At 40.4% G+C, this 22967-nt stretch overlaps 2 protein-coding genes across 2 annotated transcripts; both read left to right on the forward strand.

Annotated features, from left to right (window-relative positions):
- Window positions 1–798: 798 nt before the first annotated feature.
- Window positions 799–9740, forward strand: LOC100690354 (uncharacterized). Its single transcript, XM_019357105.2, has 7 exons — window positions 799–888; window positions 1300–1430; window positions 2528–2647; window positions 6392–6511; window positions 7746–7865; window positions 8776–8909; window positions 9056–9740. Exons 2-7 carry the CDS (start codon window positions 1357–1359, stop codon window positions 9232–9234), a joined length of 747 nt encoding a protein of 248 aa, XP_019212650.1. The 5' UTR covers window positions 799–888; window positions 1300–1356; the 3' UTR covers window positions 9235–9740.
- A 237-nt stretch (window positions 9741–9977) lies between these two features.
- Window positions 9978–22904, forward strand: LOC109201438 (protein NLRC3). The gene is made up of 5 exons (XM_019357087.2): window positions 9978–10832; window positions 18123–18293; window positions 19247–19417; window positions 19636–19667; window positions 21831–22904. Exons 1-4 carry the CDS (start codon window positions 9988–9990, stop codon window positions 19652–19654), a joined length of 1206 nt encoding a protein of 401 aa, XP_019212632.1. The 5' UTR covers window positions 9978–9987; the 3' UTR covers window positions 19655–19667; window positions 21831–22904.
- Window positions 22905–22967: the final 63 nt, after the last annotated feature.

Consider the following 22967-nt stretch of genomic DNA (forward strand, 5'->3'; position numbering starts at 1 on the left):
GTCAGATTTATGACTTGTGCTGACTGGCCAATTGATCCTACCCCTGTGTATACGTTAGTAATAATCCTAAATCAGCAAGCTTGTGCTAGAAAGCTGGACACTGTTTGCATACAGTTACAATGATGATGTAAGATGCTGCATTTTCTATATAAAGAAATAAGTTTAGGTGGAGGTGAAGTGGAGAGAAAGGTAACAATGTTGTACCAAAAAGTTCAACTAGATAAACTTAACAGCAGTGTCGGAGGTCCAAGGAGAAAACCAGAGGAGGCACAGCTTCCCAAAGTGTTTCCACTGGAGTGATAATGGTTACATAAAATACATAAATACATTAAATAACTATCTAAAAATTAATGCTGAAATGACAGGGGTGCTGAATATCATTCCCTGCTGAATGTATTTCCCTCTATGGCATGTTGTTGCTCTTGGGCAAGAAACCAAATTTTTGGTGATTACACTGTCCTTCAATTATTATTGTCTTCATTTATGTACTTGTTATGTGACAGCAACATCTCAGCACTTAGCAAAATGAGGAGTAGATGAAGGTTTGACCTTTGACCTGTGGGTGGAGCAAACCCTTCAGGTGCTAAATCGGCACATGACACAGTAAAGGTTCTGCTAAGACTATAAGTACATTTAAAAAATATGAGCTTGTTTAAGAAAATCTGAAGACATATTTTTATTTGTTTTAGTTCGTAATCTGAGCACTCTGTGTGAGTGACTCCATGTTGGTGGCATTTAAGCAAATATCAATCTCTTCAAAAAGCCAATCTGTGTCTCACAGTGTGAGTGAATGTAGTCAGTCAACTTCCCGTGGAAAGGGGAGGGACTGCTCTCTTAAGGTGAGGCGGAAACAAAGGATTAAAAACAAAGCAGGGGGACAAAAACACGGTGAGTGTTATAGTGCATTTATGTGTTTTTCAGAATAATCAGAAAATTAGTTCCTGACTGGAAAACATGACATGAATGTTTCACAAGTTAGAACAAAAACTGTGAATGTTGTTTTGGTCAGTTTTGTTACTCAAGTTTGTGACATCATCCAGAAAGAAGCATGATGGACAACATTAAATCTTTGCTTCATGGTCAGGACATCTTCCTGTCAGCAGTCTGTCTGTGGTTTTTAAGAGAGAACAAGGATCTGTTCATTTATTAGGTGGCAGGTCGACTAGGTTTATTATGTGTGTGTGTTTGTATTTAGGTGTCATATGTCTGTTGTATTTCCTGTTCTACAAGTCCCAGGTTTCTATAAATATGTTTGTCAGGATTTTCAACCTGCACTCACAGTTGTTGTTGTTCTGCCAGACTGCCTAAAGATGACAAGTTTAGCTGAGGACAGAGCAGTTTCCAGGAATCAGCAGTATGTCCATGAACAGTGACAATTCTCGAGATTTTCCTCCAGTCCTCAGTCATGAACCTGGATCCTCAGGCACAAAGTAAGTACTGTTTCTGTTTTACTTATACAACACCACTTTTTGCACAGTGCACAGTCTTTTGCACAACCCACTCTCATTGTTGCACTTTTCTGTTTCACTGTCTTGTGTCTGTATCGTTCACCTCTGTCTGGTGTTGCGTTTTGTGTTTTGTAGTCCTGTGTTGATTTTCTGTTGTATGTAGCACCATTGGTCTTGTAGGAAAGCTGTCTCGTTTCACTGTGTACTGTAACACTGCACATGGTTGAAATTACAATATATAACAATATATATATATTCTAATCCATAAGATTCTCCTGTGTCTTAACGATACAGTCATGAAGTTTGTTATCTTACACATTTAGGATTGTTAAAAACTTTGCTTCCTGGCTTCAGGCTTTCTTCTTCTTCTTCTTCTTCTTCTTCTTCTTATTATTATTATTATTATTATCAGTATTAGTATTAGTATTTTAGGCTTTATTAATATTTTAGCTCTTTTCCAGTCATTTTGATCAAAGCACTTGAAAAACTCACACAGTCATATTTTTAACAATAAGTTATGGCACGGTGATTTTCCTAAATCAGTGACGCTCATTCCCATGACTCTGTATTATGTGTTTAATGTCTTTATATTTTTTCCCATGAAGTTTTGTTGTTTGATCTTCATTTGTGAAATAACTGCTTTTCTACTTTATCTATGATGTTAATTTGGTTAGATGCTACCAATGTTAGCAACTTACATGTGAACATGCTCGTAGCGAGACCTCGTGTTAAAATAGTGAGTAATACTGGTAAACATGATAATGAGTCACACAGAGCTTTGTGTGACTCATTATCATGTTTACCAGTGTTTGAATTAGTGAATCCAGATGAAAGACCAATAACTTGGATATGTAACAGAAAAACCTAAACAAAAACTGAAACTTAAAAATATTAACTATGGATTCAAGAGTCATCTTAAAAGGAAGACCATGGTTCCAGCTTACCCTAAAGTACAGTGGTTTTAAGAACATCCAGTGCTTCAGCCTCATGAGTCTGACACAGTGATAAGCTGCTTAATGGCCACCAAGAGGAACATGTAGAAGAACAATCTGGGCTTCATTCTATGTTTGCGTTTCTAGACATCAGCAGCACAAACACAGAGCAGAGTTTCCAGGATCCAGCTCCATGTCCACGAACAGTGCCAAGTCTCGAGATTATCCTCCAGTCTTCAGTCATGAACCTGGACCCTCAGTCACAAAGTAAGAGACTGATTCTGTTGTAAATTGAGCTGAAGATGATTTTGTTTTTTGCGGTCTTCAATATTATTTCAAAGGGGTTTGTGGGAGTGGAGTAACTGAATTGTGCTTAACCACCTCAGGAGCAGGTTATATTTGAAATTACAGATTGGGGTAAAAAAAAAAAAAGGCTGCTTTTGGAAGATTGAATTCTCTGGAAAGCAAAGACACCATTCTAAAAAGATTCAGGCTAAATTCTGTCTTCCAAGAATGGGGGAGGATTAGGCTAAACTTCATTAAAATATTGGCTTATTTCTAGTCTTTCTTACCAGGGCTGGTAACAATCTCCCACAGCCTGTTGTTCTGATGGAGAGGTGAGGGGATATGGCCAGTTCTAACTGTCTTGAAGCCCTCCAAATATATACCCAGCCCTCATCAGCCACATTCGCTATGGCAGCTCCCCTCTAGATCAGTGCTATTTGAAAATGACTGGGATAAATTTGGTGGCTTGGAAAGCCAAGCCCCAAGGATGTTTTACTTTTGAAAGGCAGGAATAACCTGTAAGAGTTATTTATACTAATATGGATTAATACTCAGTTTGTCACCATACTCTTTCACAAAGGGTTAGGTAAGGAATGTTCACAATTTAGACTTTTTAAATGCAGGATATTTGATTGAGAATATTTAGCAGGACCAAAGCAAAAGTAGAATCAAACAATAATAATCACAAAAACAAATCACTTGAATCTGGTTTTGGTCTCATCTTTGAAAGGAGAGACATTGGATGAGAAAAATGGGCATGCCTTGGCCATCACACACCTGTCTCTGTGTGGATATAATGCAATAATAAAGGAGCCGAGTTCTTGGAAGCTGTATTCCAGATGATGCCAGACCACCAACCTCTGACTCTCTCCCCCACCGATGTAGGAGCGGTGCTGAGTAGGATCAATGTCCACAAGGCTGCAGGTCCTGATGGCATCCCCGGGCGTGTTCTCAGAGCGTGTTCTGGGGAGCTTGCAGGAGTGCTCACAGACATATTCAATCTGTCCTTGGCCCACGCTGTGGTACCGGCCTGCTTCAAATCCACCTCCATCGTCCCGATACCCAAAAACTCCAACCCATCTAGCCTCAATGACTACCGCCCAGTAGCACTCACCCCCATCATCGCTAAGTGCTTAGAGCAGCTGGTCTTAGCACACTTCAAATCCTGTCTCCCCCCCACCCTGGACCCCCACCAATTTGCATACCGCCAGAACAGGAGCACAGAGGATGCAGTCTCCATCGCACTGCACTCTGTCCTCTCACACCTGGACAACAACAACACCTACGCCAGAATGCTGTTTATAGACTTCAGTTCAGCATTCAATACAATCCACCCATCACAACTCATCAGGAAACTGACAGACCTGGGCATCAGTTCCCTCATCTGCAAATGGTTACTGGACTTCCTGACCAACCGCCCCCAACATGTCCGGCTGGATAACCGCTGCTCATCAACAATCACAATGAACACCGGTGTACCACAAGGCTGTGTGATGAGCCCTTTCCTCTACTCCCTCTTCACCCACGACTGCAGACCTGCTGATGGTTCCAACACCATCATTAAGTTTGCAGATGACACCACGGTGATTGGCCTCATCAGTGACAACGATGAGACCGCCTACAGGGAGGAGGTGGATCGTCTGGCTGAGTGGTGCGACACAAACAACCTGCTGCTTAACACCGAGAAGACTAAGGAGCTCATCGTGGACTACAGGAGGAATGCTGACCCACATCCACCCATCCACATTAAGGGGACGGCTGTGGAGCGTGTGAGCAGCTTCAAGTTCCTGGGAGTCCACATCTCCGAGGATCTCACCTGGACAACCAACTGCTCCAAGCTGGTCAAGAAGGCTCACCAGCGCCTCTTCTTCTTGAGGACTCTGAGGAAGAACCACCTGTCCTCAGACATCCTGGTGAACTTCTACCGCTGCACCATCGAGAGCATCCTGACCAACTGTATAACAGTCTGGTAAGGGAACTGCTCTGCCTCGGACCGGAAGGCGTTGCAGAGGGTCGTGAAAACTGCCCAGCGCATCGCCGGAGCACCACTTCCTGCCATAAAAGACATCTACAGGAAGCGGTGTCTGAAAAGGGCTGGGAAAATCACCAAAGACCCCAGTCACCCATCACATGGACTCTTCACCCTCCTGCCCTCTGGGAGGCGCTACAGGAGCCTCCGGACTAAGACCACCAGGTACCGGAACAGCTTCTTCCCCACAGCTGTCAGACTCCTGAACTCTGCCTCCTGACATCTGACCCACGTTAAACTCATGGACTGAACATACACACACCCACAACCACTAGCACTTTATCACTATCACAATTATCCTAACTGCACTACTGTATAGTTCTGTGTAAATATCATTCTGTACATATGATCATTTTTAATCCTACAACTGTTTATAACTTGCATAGTTCACATTTCTGTATAACTGTACATCTCAGATTTCTGTATAGTTTTTATTTCATATTTATATCCTGTACATAGCTTGTACTCACTACAGCCTGTACATAGTTATAGTTATAGAATGTTCATAACATACTTCACACCGTGTACATTATAACATACCATAATAGACCCATTTCTGTAATATACTTACACATCTATATTATTGCTAATATATATTGTAATATATCTATATCACGGTTAAAGCACTTTCTGGATGGATGCAAACTGCATTTCGTTGCCCTGTACCTGTGACATGTGCAATGACAATAAAGTTGAATTCTATTCTATTCTATTCTATTCCAGGCAGAAACAATGAAATTCCAATCATCTTGAATTTATTATCCAACGTAGCAAACATGAGAAGAAAAAAAGTCCTAAATCATGCTTAGTCATCCTGACCAAGCAGCTAAAGGTTTCGCTCTCTCAGACAAGACCTGAGCTGTGTGGCATGTTTACATTCCCTGCTGGTACAAAGAATCCAGCAGAGCAGCACACACACACGCACCAAATCACAGTAAAAGCTCAGGTATTAAAACCAATTCAACTCAAGCTGCATTTTTCTTTCATCATATTTATTCCATTTTAATTACCATTTACTTTTATATCTTTCTGTAAGAGTAAAAGAATATTTACTATTAGCAAAAGCATATACAGATAAACCCTAATTACAATTCTGTATCACTTTTAACATAACAGACTGGACGGACCTTTTACCGTCTTTCAGATGTAATGAAAGGCAAGCTGAAGGCAATCAGTTTCAACCCCCCTTTTCTTGACCAATCACAAATTTTTTTATTTATTTATTTTTGCCAAACAACCTCTCACAGAGCAGTTGTGTTGCTGTCTCTCTGTATTATGTGTTTAACCTCTTCATATTTTTTTTCCATAAAGTTGCAGCTTTATCTTCATTTGTAAAAATAACTGCTCTCCGAGCCCTTGCTCGTAACTAGATCTTGTGTTAAAATAGTGAGTTAACTAACTAGCTTTGTGTGACTTATTATCCTGTTTACCAGTGTTTTGAATTAGTTAATCCAGATGAAAGAAAAATAACTTCTGTAACAGAAAAACCTGGATGAAAGCAAAATATTAACAAAAGATTCAAAAGTGATTTGAAAAGGACCATGATTCCAGCTTCCCCTGCAAAAAGTACTGTTATGTTAAGAACATCCAGCGCTTCAGCCTCAAGAATCTGACACTGAGAGACCACCAGCTTAATGACCACCAAGAGGGACATTCAGGAGAACAATGTGGGCTTCATTCTGTGCTTGTGTTTTCAGGCATCAGCAGCACAAACACAGAGCAAAGTTTCCAGGATCCAGCTCCATGTCCATGAACAGTGCCAAGTCTCGAGATTATCCTCCAGTCTTCAGTCATGAACCTGGACCCTCAGTCACAAAGTAAGAGACTGATTCTGTTCTAAACTGAGCTGAAGATGATTTTGTTTTTTGCGGTCTTCAATATTATTTCAAAGGGGTTTGTGGGAGTGGAGTCACTAAATTATCCTTACTGCCTGTAGAGTAGGCTATTTTTGCCATGGTGCTGGGTCGGTGACCCAGCGTTTTGTGTTTATCATTATGGTTATTATTATTATTATCTGATTTGATGTTTGATTTCTTCATGGTTATCTTTATTAGTTTGTAGGTTTCATTCTCAGGGTTTGCAGTTCTTAGGTTTTCTCCCTGTGTCCTCCCCCCAGTGCTCTGTTCGTGTCCCTGAGTTTGTGCTTGTGAATTTCCTGTTTTACTTTGAAGGTCTGTCTCTCATGTCTAATTAGGTTCAGCTGTGTCTTCCTCCTGTGTGCCATTTCCTCGTTACCTTGTGTCTGTATTTATACTGTGTGCTTGCCTGTGTTCATTGTCGGTCCGTCTGTGTAACTCGGTGTATCTCTGCCTCTCTCTGCATTCTTTGTTCTCTGTTCTCCGTTCTCCATCCTCCATCCTCCATCCTCGGTTCTCCATCTCATGTTCATCCCGGCATATTATGGTTTCAGGTTTGTTCTCTAGTTTTCCCAGTTTAGGTTATGTTTAGTTCTGTCCTCGCCACCTTTGCTTTTGTTGTTCTCACCTCCTGTAATAAAGCTCACTCGCATCACAGCTTTTGCCTTCATCTTGGGTCCTCCTTCACAAACACCACACGGCTTGCTCCTCAAACTGTGACAATTTTGAGATTACCGATCAAAATGTATAAAATGACTGCTCTTGGAAGTATAAATTCTTTGGAGAGAAAAAAAGCATAATTCTTAAAAGCTCTGGGTAAATTCTGTCTTTCAAAATTGGGGGAACAATTGGTTGAACTTTATTAATGTACTAACTTGTTTTCAGTTTTCAGTCTTTCTGAGAAAGGCTCTTGATTGGTTTTTGTTTTTGTTTTTTCACCAAACAAGCTCTTAAACAGCATCTGTACATACTGAAATATTATAAGGTAGCCAGCTAATTAACTAGAATCATGTGACTCTTTATCCTGATTCCTGTTGTTAGGATTAGTGAATCCAGATGAAATCCCAGTAGTTGTGAAATTTCTGTTGTGAAAATGTCCAGAACTTCATCCCCATAAGTCTGAAACTGAGAGAGCACTAGCTCAATGGCCAACAACAGGAATATGCAGAAGAATAATCTGTGTTTCATTTTGTAGACGTCAGCAACATGAACACAGAAGGGAATTTCTAGGATCCAGCTCTGTGTCCATGAACAGTGACAAATCTCGAGATTATCCTCCAGTCTTCAGTCATGAACCTGGACCCTCAGTCACAAAGTAAGAGACTGATTCTGCTGTAAACTGAGCTGAAGATGATTTTGATGTTTGCGGTCTTCAATATTATTATATTAAATTATTATGTTATATATTATATTAGATATAATATTATAATATGATACCAGAATAGGCTAAACTTTATTAACGTACTAGCTTAGTTCTAGTCTTTCTGACCAGCTCTTAATGATATCGCGCATTCGTATAAATTTTTTTGGCTTTGTTTTATTTTTTCTTTCTCGCACACAAGCTGTGTTGCTTTCGGTCTATATTGTGTTTGTCCTTTTGATATGTTTTCAAATGAAGATATGTTCCTTTGTAAAACTGATGTTTTGCTAACAGTACACTTATCCATGTTTGTGTTTGGTTAGATGCTGCCACCAGCGCACCATTCATGCAAATGTGCTCATGGCTAAACCGATGAGTCCTGGGTTAAAATAATGAGTTGGTAAACCAGCTTTCTGGGACTCCTTATGCTGATTACCAATATTAGGACTAGTAAATAAAGCTATAGGAAAGCTAACTTGGTATTAATGGAAATCAAAACTCGTGAATATTAACTAAGGATTCAAAATTGATTTTAAAGGATGACCCTAGCTCATAAATATAATGTAATAGACTATTTGTCCACAACTGAGCTGATGGTTAGTTGTCAGCAGGAAGAACTATGAAATCTAACTATCTTTGCCCAGATGTTAATGCACTCCAAGAAAATTTTTATGAGTCATTCACAATTCCTGAGCTATAAACATGAGAATTAATGTGTCTTTTTTCATTACTGATTAACATCTAATTTACCTCGCAGATTGAAGTTTTTTTGTGTTTGGTAGCCTACAACATTTCCAGAAAGTATTTAAACCTGGGTATTTCTGAGTTTACTTTGGTTAGAATGAATTTTACTTGGTATTCACAGAGATAATCCACTGGTTGGGGAGCCACTGTCCTGCTGTGCTTTGTGTCAGGATGTTCTGAAGGATCCATCAAAAACCTCCTCCTGTCCCCAGTGTGGAGAAAGATCCAGAACCAGAGCTGGTCTGCAGACAGCCAGTAAGAGCATCTGTATAAAAAGAAAGACTTAACATCTTTCTGCTGATGGACTGATTTTTGGAAAACTGGACATCTTTTTGTGATTTTGACACATTAAACTGTATTCTTGCTCTCTAGATTCATGGGTTTCTTTTTTCTTTCAAAAGATGTTTCTCTCCAGAAGATTTCAGATGCACTAAAGGCCAGTCTGAGGACGAGATATGAACATGTGATTGAAGGAACTAATAAAACAGGATGTGGAGCCCTCCTCAGATCGATCTACACTGAACTCTACATTACAGAGGGACCGAATGAAGAATTTCGCTTCCAACATGAGGTGAGGTAGGTGGAGAGTGTTTACAAGAAGAAAATCCACTGTGAAACACCAATAAGCTGCCAGGACATCTTTAAAGCCTTTCCTGACCAACAGAGACCCATCAGAGTGGTTCTAACAAATGGTGTTGCTGGCATTGGAAAAACCTTCTTGGTGCAGAAGTTCACTCTGGACTGGGCAGAGGGCTTGGAGAACCAACACATCAGTGCGGTGGTTCTGCTTTCATTCAGGGAGCTGAACTTGGTCAGAGATGAGCAGTACAGTCTCCTGGAGCTGATCCATGTTTTCTATCCAACATTACAGAGCGTCACAGCAGAGAAGCTCACTGTGTGTAATCTTTTGTTCATCTTTGATGGCCTGGATGAAAGCAGACTTTCATTGGATTTCACCAACAGGAAGCTTGTGTCTGATGTCACACAGAAGTCATCAGTCAGTGAGCTGCTGACAAATCTCATCCAGGGGAATCTGCTTCCCTCTGCTCTCATCTGGATAACTTCCCGACCTGCAGCAGTCAGTCAGATTCCTCCTACATGTGTTGACAGGATGACAGAAGTACGAGGCTTCACTGATGCTCAGAAGGAGGAGTACTTCAGGAGGAGATTCAGTGATGAAGAGCTATCAAGCAGAATCATCTCACACCTGAAGACATCCAGGAGCCTTTACATTATGTGTGGGATCCCAGTCTTCTGCTGGATCACTGCTACAGTTCTGGAGCACATGTTGGCTACAGAGCAGAGAGGAGAGCTGCCCAAGACTGTGACTGACATGTACTCACACTTCCTGCTGGTTCAGACAAAGAAAAAGCACAAGTACCATGAGGGGCAAGAGGTGAGTTGGCAAGAGCTCACCAGAGCTGACAGGGAAGTTCTTCTGAAGCTGGGGAGGCTAGCATTTGAACATCTGCAGAGAGGAAACATCATGTTCTACCAAGAAGACTTGGAGCAGTGTGGTCTGGATGTCACAGAGGCCTCTGTGTACTCAGGAGTTTGTACAGAGATCTTCAAAAAAGAGTCTGTGATCTTCCAGAAACCAGTTTACTGCTTTGTTCATCTGAGCATTCAGGAGTTTCTGGCTGCAGTCTACATGTTCCACTGTTACACCAACAGGAAGACAGAGGTGCTGCAGGACTTCCTGAGTACGGACATTTCATCTCTTGAAGATTTTCTGATCAGAGCCATGGAGAAATCATTCCAAAGTGTTAACGGCCACCTGGAACTGTTTGTTCGATTCCTTCATGGCCTCTCTCTGAACTCCAACCACAGACTCTTAGGAGGTCTGCTGGGTCAGACAGAGTACAATCCACAAACCATCCAGAGAGTCATTAACAATCTGAAGGTGATTAGCAGTGAGGGCAAGTGTACTGACAGATGCCTAAACATTTTCCACTGTCTGATGGAGATGAAGGACCTCTCAGTACACCAGGAGATGCAAGAGTTCCTACAGTCAGAGAACAAATCAGAGAAGCAGCTCTCTGGAATTCAGTGCACAGCTCTGGCATATTTGCTGCAGATGTCAGAAGTTTTTGATGAGTTGGATCTGGTGAAGTACAACACAACACTGGAAGGACGACAGAGACTGCTACCAGCTGTGAAGAACTGCAGAAAGGCTCGGTGAGTCCAGATGTGATTAACTTATGAAATCAGTGTTGGTTAGTAGGTTAGGTCTTACTAAAACATACTCATTGTCCTTATTACAGAGTTCCAGTTTTTTCTTGGAAACAATATATGTCAGTTTATCTTATTTTTTTAACAAATATGTCTGTGAAGGTTCTCAGTCATCCAGTTCATCGTAGTCAAAGGAGTTTGCAAAGAAAAGCGTCTGGACTTCTTTAAGTTGCTGGAAGTTACCCAGTGGGGGGATACTCCCACTGGGTTTAAATCTGGGACTCTCGGCCATTTGACCTTAGAACTGAAGAAGCTTCTTGGATGAGAGGTGAAACGTCTTCAAGCAACTTAAAGAAGTCCAGACGCTTTTCTTTGCAAACTCCTTTGACTTTTTAACAAATAATTTTTCTGATGAAAACTTTTTTGCATGCCTGCTGTTTCAGCTGAAGCAGTTATAGTGGTCACATGTAAAAGGTGATGGGATAACACTGAGTGTTGTCACAGTGACTTGGCTTTAGCAGTAGAAATAAAAGTAAAGTCAGCCACAACAATATCTACTTAAGTTTCACAACATCACAATGAGCTTCCATAAACTACTGATCATGTGAGACAAAAATTAATACTGCAGTGTTGAATTGAGCAGTGAAGCATTTTATTTAATTCGAGTCCAACATTTTATTTTACCCTCCTGGAGTTGCACCGGTGCATCGAAATCGCCTGCCATATTTACCTTGCTGAGTCTCCACTTCAAATTGTGCCAAAAGTGCAGAGTGGTATAACACATATTGGAATCTTATTGTGACACCTGATTGTTTTGTAAATAATTGTTAAAAATAAACAACAACAACAACAAAAACAGGGGCATTGCCTGGATTTTAATGTAAATAGGTAAATAGTCATATATATATATATATATATATATATAAAATATGTGTGTGTATACTTTCATTGCTTTCTAATTGTTAAGAGATTTCTTAGGATTTTGGGATTTTTATTATGTTATGCTTAAAAGTATGTTTCATTATCTAAATGTGTCTGCTCTTTATAGTATTCAGCTTAAACTCTGCAACTCTGTGCAGACTCGTAAATGGGGAAGTTACACAGGAAGCCTGCAGTACTATTTTCTCTCTTCCTGTATGTGCTCTCTGAATAAAGACTCTTCCTTTTTACTGCAGCGGAGAGAGACTCTCTGAGTCTCCCCGTGTACACGTAAAACCTGTCTCTGAGCGTTTTATTCCGACCTGGGTTGCAATTCAGGAAAACTCCTGACATTTCTTGGTCCTTCGAGCCGGATGGGACACAGCACTTTTGTGTGACCCCACAGGAAAGCCTCACCGAGTCCTGACGCCGTGAGAAGCCCACGCTGAAGTCTGTCGACAGCTCCTGTCCAGGTACAGGATAAAGTCCAGAGACGTGAATTCGGGTTCTGGCCAGCGTTTTTATAAGTGGTCCACGGCGGTGGGGGTCGATGAGGTAGACCTGAGAGACCGGCAGCAACCAGGTGAATATTAACACTCTGAGACACCTCGCGTAAAATAAAATAGAGCTCGTCTGGGACTGGTAGCTCCCCCATAGTGGGTAAAGTAGGCTCGCCCAGAGGGGCTGGTAGCATTTTAAAATAAAATAGAGCTCGTCAGGGACTGGTAGCTCCCCCATAGTGGGTAAAGTAGGCTCGCCCAGAGGGGCTGGTAGCGTTTTAAAATAAAGATAGAGCTCGTCAGGGACTGGTAGCTCCCCCGTAGTGGGTAAAAGTAGCGCGCGTGAGTAGACACACGGTGTCTGTGTTTTGTTTTGTATTGTTTTATTTTTGTTGGTGGAATAAGTTGGTTTTACAGCACAATAAGGAGGCTGAACTATTCCACTATTTTGTTTGCTGTTGGCCACCCAAGTACTGGTGAAAAGAGAGAAACAGGTCGTGTTGACACCGCTTTCAAGAATAGCTTGAAAGTAGAAGGCCGTGTCAACTACCACTCTTGATTCTCGTGCCAGAGAAGGTGCTGCAGTTGTGTAGTTGTAAAGTATTAAAATTAAAAGGATTAAAATGGGTAATGAAGCTTCAAAACTCACTGCTGATGAGCAGTGGTTAGAAAAGAAATGTCCAGGTGCCGGACAAATTAGTGCATATAGATGGAGAAATCCAAAGAAAACCTAAATGTCCCACATGGGAGGGAAAATGCATTGACTAAACTATAAGTAACCCTCCAAGCAGAAATAAATACTGAAAAGGAAGCTAAAAAGAAAACAAAGAGTACACAAGAGTTGTAATATTTTAAAGCGTGGAAAGTGGAATGAAGTGGAATAAACAAAAGGTTAAATTAAGGTTAAATTAAAGTAGAGCTTATCTAGTGATAAGCATGATAATAGGAGATAATAGGAAGGTTAACAACCTGTAAACTGGTATTAGCAATGAAACATAGTTGGCATGACGACCGTGCCTAGAATGAGTAGAATGCATGAAACCAGATAATTCACACGAAATATATCAAATAAAAAGAGAGATGCATAAGGTATATTAAGGCTGTGTCATTGTTCAGCCAAGGAAAAGCAAATGTCTCCAGCTTGGGAAGGTGTGAAGCTGCAGATTCGCACAGACCTGTGATGGATACATAACAATATATAAACTAATATACTATTGTATATTAGTAGTAAAGTAGTGAAGTAGTGTATTGTAATATACTATTGCTGTTATAAAGAAGGAAAAACAATACAATGATAACATTAGTAATAAGAAGAGGCACCTCAGTCAGTTATGATGTGAGGTGGAAGATTGGTAAAAGTAGTCTGATTCAAGCTTAAGGTTTGCTCAAACTCAGTACAATGATATATGAGATGAAGAAAATAAGGAATTAACTACACTAATCAGGTGCATAGAGACACTTGACCTGCTTGTAAACCTGTCATCTTAGATGAGACTTTGTTAAGATGAAGACCTATACTAACAACTAATGAGAAGCTGAATTAAATATGTGGACACTACCAAGCTAATGAGGAGCGGTGACGCGCATGGAGATGCTGGTTTTGCTCACTACAATTGTATAAATAGAGTTTGAATTCATTACTGTGGATGTACAGTGAGTGACCTCTATATATCTTGAAAAGCATGTCTGAAATACTCGTATGGAAGCATATTTTGAGTGATTCTAACTGTGTAAATGCTGTGAGTAGTAGGTTTTGAGTGATTGGGTGTGATTTGTACAAAAATAATAAAACATAAGTAATACTAACACTACAAAGGTTCATAGTGGAGTGAGTGAACAGGTGGAAGTTTGAGAGAGAGAAAAGGCAGTGTGTGTGATGATTCCTGATGACTGAAAGAGCTCAATTTAAAAGTGTGTGTGAAATAAAGGTGTATCGTTTTTAGATCAAGAGATTTAGATCAAGATTTAGCAGAATTAAAGAGGGTTTATAGACTATGAATACAAAGAGAAACAAAAGAGTTCGATTAGTCTGCAGAAACAGGAAATGAAATATGTATATAAATATATATGTGTGCCTGTGGTGTGTCAAGACAGCCCACAGAGAGAAACAGAACTCTATGAATAGACTCTATGAATAGAATGAATAGACAACACATACTCAAATTGTTATATGTGATATGATGCATGAATTAAACCTTATGGCAATAAACACTTGCAATGAAGAAAGCAGCTTACACTCAATTAATATGAACGCAAAGCCTTAGGCCATAGGCAATTTGTTTTATTTTTGTTTGTTTGCTTAGTGAGTTTGGAAAACGAATTTGTGATCATGCTTGTGGATCACAGTGACACATAATGATTTGGGCATATTTGCTGATGCCTAGTTTTAGAGCTGTGAGCTATGAACTGTAAGCAATGCAAGGTTTTTCCTACCTCAGAAGTTCGACACATGCCAGACAACTTTCCTATGTAGGCATTTTGCTCACACTGTCACACATCAGAATTGCTGTATGCTGTATCACGCGCTGACCTTCACAGCACCCCACAGGCTGGTGTCGTTGATATCTTTGTAGACGGTGTAGACAGTTCAGCGTCCAGACTTAGCCTTGGGTGGAACTGTGTACGTTATGCGGTGACCACAGTAGACACTATTTTAGAAGCAAAGGCAGTAACTTCCTCACACTCAGCTGTGAGTGCAGAACTCACAGCTGTCATACGTGCCTAACCCAACTGCAACATGGAAATCTTTTAAAGGCACCGTTGGAAGTGTTTATATTGCCAACACAGTTCAGAGGTCACTGAAGGCAATAACTTGGCAAACCAAAGCCGAAAAAGCAGCAGCACAACAAATTGTAGACACATTAATGTCTGACTCCTCAATGCAAATACCACTTGATGTGCTTATAAACGAACAGAAAGCTGCACCAGCTACAGAACAAAGGAAATGGTTAAAAGGTGGAGCACAGCCAGAAAGTGGCTTGATGACTTGTAATGCTACTAAATACTACCAAAGTCCCTACACATATCAGCAGCATTATTGTCAACAGGAGGGGGGGGTAGGTAGATGAGATTTCAGAAATTTGTCGGAACATGCATGATTTGCCAAAAAACATAATGCACATACTGCGCATAATGCACACCACCTCATCCTTTTCATACAATCCACATGGGTTTTATTGAGCTAAATGAAAGCCAAGGCTCAGAATACACTCTAGTGATCATAGACGTGATCTCAAAAGCAGACGCTCAGTAGCAAAATGTTTGTGCAACCATTTTATTTCAATATATGGCATCCCCACTCTGATAAGATCAGACAATGGGACACATATTGTTAATGAAGTAATCAGTAAGGTCTCTGAAGCACTAGGACATAAAACAGAGACTGAGAAAATGCATGGAAGAAACAGGGAGACCATGGCCTGAGTGTATAGGCCTGGTAAAAATGTGGATGAGACTGACACAAAGTTCTCAGAAACTCACACCTTTTGAAATCAGTCACGGTAGACTATTTCCACTACCAATCACAAGTGAGCCTATAGATAAGTAATTAAGATAAACTACACTAGCCGAATGGATGACTAAATTACTTGAAAATAAAGAGATTGTTCTAAACAACTCTCCAGTATCTTGCAGGTTGAAACCAGGTGATTGGATCCTGATCAAAGTACTCCAAAGGAAAAATTGGAGTTCACCAAGGTGGGAAGGTCCTTATCAGGTGCTGCTCACCACACCTACTGCCTGCAAAATAGCAGAAAGACCGTCCTGGATCCATCAAAGCCACTGCAAAAAAGTGAGTGACAACATAGACTAAGAGATGCCGACGCCCCTGCCTGTAGGTGATCTAGGAAGGTGGAGGGAGGGCTGTTTGGGTAGAATCCCGCCCTGTTCTTCTCGCCCCTAGTCTACTCACCTATAGGACTTGGTGCGTCTGGTCACCATGAAGACGCTCATCCTCCTAGTGGCTAGTATTGCACTCCTGGTGAGTTTCTTAACACTCACCCGAAAGAAAGAAAGAAGATGGACATGACACATGACAACTCACATCTTCGTGACATGACACAAGACCACATTCATCCATGGATGAACAACGCATGGTGTCGATATATACATGACAGCACACCCAGAAAAGACTGCTATGGGTATCAATTCCAGGGAATCGTGGTCAACCATGAGGAACCTCTCCAGATAGGATGAAATGGCACATGTGACGGATGGTTCTGGGTTGGCCTGGAAGTGAAGCACAGAAGTAAGGCTGAATCATTCCCAGTCTTTCTTGGAAACAATGGGAATTAGAGCCACAGCCTATGCTACCGCCAAGAGAACGGATCCACGCCAATGGGAAACACCACCACCAACTGCAAAGCAGTACAGACACACGCCCGTGAAGAGCAGCAACATCTCAAATGGCACCTTCTGGGTGCAAGGGATGGCCTGGGATATCCTTCCTGGGAACTGGACAGGTCAGTGCGCTCCCATTTTCGTATCTGACCACACTTTCAAGATAACCATGGACGCCACGACAACATCAACGTCAACAACAAGGAAAAGATGAAGCACCCCAGACCTCAAGCAGCATGATTCCATATGGGGTTCCGATATCCCAGAGGAATTTAGACTTTGGACTGAAAGACAAATGGTTCTGAATGCTTCATGTAAATTCAACAACGAATGGGATCGAGAGATTGATGCTCTGTGCATTGCAGTAATGCAACACAGGGTAGCATTGGACATAATTCTCGCCGAGAAAGGAGAATTCTCTTTAGCAACACATATTGCACATACATTCCAGGTAATGTGCACTCACCAAACATGACTGATGCTCTGAAAACACTCAGACAACTTCGGGATGCACGACAACGAAGACTGGCTTACGTGGCTTTTAAGTGGCTCTTGGAAGACCCTGCTGATTAAAGGACTTGTTTTTGTTGGTGTTATAATACTGTTATTCTGCTTCAATTCATGCTTACATCACCCTGTCACAGAATGAAGAAGATGATAATGAGATAGACACTTAGATATAACATATAGAACATATAAAATAAAAATGTTTACAAGTGGCCATAGACTGATACAATAAGCTATGAACTGTACATATACATATGTACAACAGGAGGGAATGTTAAGAGATTTCTTAGGATTTTGGGATTTTTATTATGTTATGCTTAAAAGTATGTTTCATTATCTAAATGTGTCTGCTCTTTATAGTATTCAGCTTAAACTCTGCAACTCTGTGCAGACTCGTAAATGGGGAAGTTACACAGGAAGCCTGCAGTACTATTTTCTCTCTTCCTGTATGTGCTCTCTGAATAAAGACTCTTCCTTTTTACTGCAGCGGAGAGAGACTCTCTGAGTCTCCCCGTGTACACGTAAAACCTGTCTCTGAGCGTTTTATTCCGACCTGGGTTGCAATTCAGGAAAACTCCTGACACTAATTTTGCTGTAAGGTCAGAAATGTGAGCTTGTCTTCAGCTAAAAAAGTACAAAGCGTCCAAACAAAGTAAGCTAAATCATTTTTAATTGGAAATATAAAGGAAAAATGAAAATTAGTCAGAAACAGCCAATTAAACCCTTGACCCCAGAAGGTTAAAGAGTTGGTCTTAGATGTGGGATGACATCACAGTGACGGACTGTGGACCGTGTGGAAGCCTGTATGGAACTTATTTTGTCTCCTTTGTCTGCACATTAAATCAAAAGAAAAAGAAAAAAATCTGTGGTTCTGACAGAGACTGAAGAGAATTAATATTTCGTGTCAAACAATCAGATCAGCTGAACGATTGATGTTAAGAAAAAGTGTCCAGTTGTTTTTCATCAAGTGCGGAATTAAATATAATGTGTCTTCTTCATAATAACATATATTCTAACACATATGTCAACACAGACTTCATGATGTCCGGCTCTCAGAGGCTTACTGTTACACTGTGACCTCAGCTCTGACGTCTAACCCCTCCCACCTGAGAGAGCTGCACCTGAGTTCAATCAACCTGGAGGATTCAGCAGAGACAGTGTTTGCTAGTCTGGGGAATCCAAACTGTAGACTGGAGACACTCAGGTCAGTTAACTGAATCTGTTGTTATTTCTTCTTCTCTTTTTGAACTGTAAAGTGATCTCCTTATAACCCAACTCCAGTGGTGTAAGACAGAGGGCAGGGATTCACTGATCCAACTTCATTAACATTGCACCACTAAGTAAGACTGCAGATCTAGCCTGCAATCCACAACGTGGGTGAGACAATGACCGAGGTTAGAACAGCCAACTAATAACCTACACGTTGCTGTTTTGAGACTGTTTTCAGATGCTGACATTTTAAAGATGAGTTTGTAAATGAAGAATAAACAAGTGGACTAAACGGCTACTAAAAGCATTTTTTAAGTCCAGTCCGTGTGTATCAGCTGGTTAATGGTTACTGCAGGCTGAAGAACAGCAGACAACATCTGTACTTTTCAGTTATATTAAACATAAAGACAAACTCTCTCCAAAACCTCAGAACAAAATCTGTGCAGCTTTATCTGTAAACATACCTCCTAGAAATGCTGCTATAATGATAATAGATGCTAGCTACGACCTTTGCTCAATAATGGTTGCTCGCGGTGGACTTTTTCACTCCTCTCTCAAACCATCTTTCCTCTCTGTCTAAAATGTGAACACTGGCATCCTTGAAAGTGTGGCCTCTATTCTTTAGCTGTAGATGTACAGTTGAGATGTCCTTTAAGGTGGCTCTTCTCGGTTGTACCATGCATTTATGGAATGGTGGTTTGGTTTCTGTTATCTAGAGGTCCAGCTGAAAGTTGCTGCACTTGGCAGTAATGTGTATAGTTTGCAGTTGCCCGTATCTTTATTGGATGTTCAACTGGTTTTCTTATAAGAAAAAAGGATGATCATGTCTTCATTTTTTAGAAAATCTCATTCGTTAGGAAATAGTAATGCTGGGCTGCAGATTTAAAATGTGAAAACATCTGTTTGCATTACCAGTGATTTTATCTACATGTTCAATTCTTTATTCAGATTTGAGAATTGCAGTTTGTCAGATATCAGCTGCGCTGCTCTGATCAGTGCTCTGAGGTCCAACCCCCCCTATCTGAAACATGTGGATCTGGTACAAAACCTACAGGATTCAGGAATGAAACAGCTGTGTGATTACCTGGAGAGCCCACACTGTAGACTGGAGACTTTAAGGTCAGTTCACTTATTGAGAAACGAAAAATACCTCTTTACATTATGTTTGTTAGTGTTACTTCACAAAAATTTATCATCATTGATTTAGGTCTGCAGAACAAACAGTCACATATACAAAAGACTATTTATTGTATCTTTTCTCACTGTAATAATATAAAGATTTAACATATAATTTTGTTGCTATGTGTTCTTGGTCCTGTCACACTATGTTCCTACAGGTTGACTGCTTTGCTTTAGATGCTGTACTGTGGTGAGTATCATTCAGGTCTTTGAGATCAATTAATTTCACTTTCATTTCTAGAAAATTAAAGGTAATTTTAAGATAAATCTTTGTAATTCTAAATATTACTCTAATATACAGGGTGGGCCATTTATATGGATACACCGTAATAAAATGGGAATGGTTGGTGATATTAAAGTCCTGTTTGTGGCACATTAGTATATGTGAGGGGGCAAACTCCTCAAGATGGGTGGTAACCATGGTGGCCATTTAGAAGTCGGCCATCTTGGATACAACTTTTGTTTTTTCAATAGGAAGAGGGCCATGTGACACATCAAACTTATTGGTAATGTCACAAGAAAAACAATGGTGTGCTTGGTTTCAACGTAACTTTATTCTTTCATGAGTTATTTACAAGTTTCTCTTTGTTCACAGCCATTGACATGTCGAAGAGGTTAACACGTGAGGAGAGGATCGAAATTGTGTTGATATCTGGTGAATGCAGTAACCGGGTCATTGCAGCAGATTTCAATGCAAGACACCCTACGAGACCACCCATCTCCCATGCTACAGTTAGCAAACTGCTTGCTAAGTTTCGAGAAACTGGTTCAGTGTTGGATTTGCCAAAATGTGGACGCAAGAAAACTTTCACTAATGAAGAAACATCAGTGGCTGCCCTAGCTTCATTCAGCAAGAGCCCACAGCGTAGCACTCGCCGCATGTCACTGGAGCGTGGCATTAGTCGAACATCCCTTCGGCGGATATTAGCTACTCACAAATGGCACCCTTACAAACTCCAGCTACTGCAGCATCTCAACGAGGATGACCCAGATCAGCGCGCAGAATTTGTAGCATGGGCAAAACAAAAATTGGAACAGGACCCTCAGTTCACGCAGAAGATTTTGTTCACTGATGAGGCAAACTTTTATGTGAATGGTGAAGTTAACAAACAAAACCACCGCTATTGGTCTGACACTAACCCACATTGGATGGATCCCTCCAAGACTGTTGGAACAACAAAAGTGATGGTTTGGTGTGGTATATGGGGTACAATGATAGTGGGTCCATTCTTCATCAATGGAAACCTCAAGGCCACTGGATATTTGAAATTGCTACATGATGATGTGTTTCCCTCTTTATGCACTGAAGCCGGCACGTTCCCTGAGTTTTTCCAGCAAGATGGTGCACCACCACATTATGGGCGCCAGGTCCGAGCATTCCTAGATGAAGTTTCCTGGAAAGTGGATTGGTCATCGTGGGCCAGTTGAATGGCCCCCAAGGTCTCCCGATCTGACCCCCTTAGACTTTTATCTTTGGGGTCATCTGAAGGCAATTGTCTATTGTGTGAGGATACGAGATGTGCAGCACCTGAAACTACGGATACTGGATGCCTGTGCTGGCATTTCTCCTGCGGTGTTGCTATCACTGTGTGAAGAGTGGGAGAAGAGGGTTGCATTGACAATCCAACACAATGGGCAGCACATTGAACACATTTTATAAGTGGTCAGAAACTTGTAAATAACTCATGAAAGAATAAAGTTACATTGAAACCAAGCACACCATTGTTTTTCTTGTGACATTACCAATAAGTTTGATGTGTCACATGGCCCTCTTCCTATTGAAAAAACAAAAGTTGTATCCAAGATGGCCGACTTCTAAATGGCCACCATGGTCACCACCCATCTTGAGGAGTTTGCCCCCTCACATATACTAATGTGCCACAAACAGGACTTTAATATCACCAACCATTCCCATGTTATTATGGTGTATCCATATAAATGGCCCACCCTGTAGAATTGATGACTTGCACTGATGTGTATGTCTGTGGATTTTCTTTTCTACTAAAAGCTTTCCACAATCTCAGTATTTGGTGAATGTAACTCAAATGACTTCATTATTTTCATTAAACTCAATTTAATTTGCTTGTTGTGACATCTTTATTGGCTGTCACACACAGAAACATATAGAATTACTTTCATTCTTTAATGCTTCTATTGGTATTACTGAGTATTCAATCTGCATTGACTGCAGCTGTTTAAATCCCACTTTTTGGTGTTCTCAAAAATGCTCTTTATAATGAGGATGTTTTAAATGCACCCCATCAGTATGTGTATAAAAATACATTAAAAATAACTGTGCCCTTTAAGGAAATGAAGTGTGTGATACAATGTATTTAAGACAAATCTTTTTCAGTCTTTTGAACAGATTGATACACGCAGCGATGCCTGCAGAGTGATCCTTGAAGTCAAGGACTGACTCTGCCCAGACTTCCCAAATGTGTCGCAGACCGTGCAAAGACAGACAAAGACAGCATGGCCTTAACCAACTGCCTTTACATGCTGGATGAATCTTATCACTCCCGTGGGTGTGTCAGTATTGGCATAATCACATTCCTAGGCGCTGAGACATTCAGTTCATTTACCTAAATAGCATTTTGACCCAGTATCTTAAATATTCTTCAGTTCTGATTTGTTTGTGAAATAGGTTTTTAACTGCATTCATTTCACACCCAGAGATCCACTGAGGATAGACCAAAGTGAGAATGCTCTACACTCATAACACAGAGATGCCCATGACAAAGCAAATGACCAAAGGACTTTCCTCTAATCTTACAAGAGTCACTAAGCTCTGAAATAAGTGGTGGAATATATTTCCACCACTAAAAAAGTAGAGGCACAAAATAAGTGTCTCTATCTGCTTTCCTGAGTTGAATGATACCTTTGAAGTACTATGGCTGCTCTCTAGCTGGTCTTGGAGCTAAAAGTAATAAAGCAGGTCCTGATTTATTACTTTGCTATGAAAAATTGTAGTAATTTCATTGTCGCATGTTATCTTGCTTGTGGTGTTGCATTAGAGCTCCAGCAGTATGTGTGTGTGTGTTTTTAAGTGCTGTGTTATATTACAGTTGAAACACGTGTGTGTAACATGTTTACTGTATTAAATGGAAATCCAGTTTTGTAACTGTGTTCTGTTGAGAAATTACAGGTACTTAGTTAAAAATGTATGGTGCAGTAAAAAATAAAGTGTTCACACCACTTAGTTTGTTCCACATTTTGCCATGTTAGTCTTATTGTTAGCATGGTGTAAAATGTATACACAAACATTTTCTGTAAAATTAACATGAAATAACTGTGAAGAGATCACATGAATAAAAACACATAATAGCATAAAATAAAATAAAAGCCATGTTTATTTAACATAAAAAAATGTGTGGTAATATCACAGAAAACTAAAGCTGATAAAATATAACTTTGTGTGTAACCAATGTAAATGTTTTCAAGTTAATCCAACAAATTATGTTTTCAGTGTGTACATATGCACACAGAATCT

The sequence above is a fragment of the Oreochromis niloticus genome, linkage group LG3 (assembly GCF_001858045.2).
Source record: "Oreochromis niloticus isolate F11D_XX linkage group LG3, O_niloticus_UMD_NMBU, whole genome shotgun sequence".
In the NCBI taxonomy this organism is placed as follows: Eukaryota; Metazoa; Chordata; class Actinopteri; order Cichliformes; family Cichlidae; genus Oreochromis; species Oreochromis niloticus.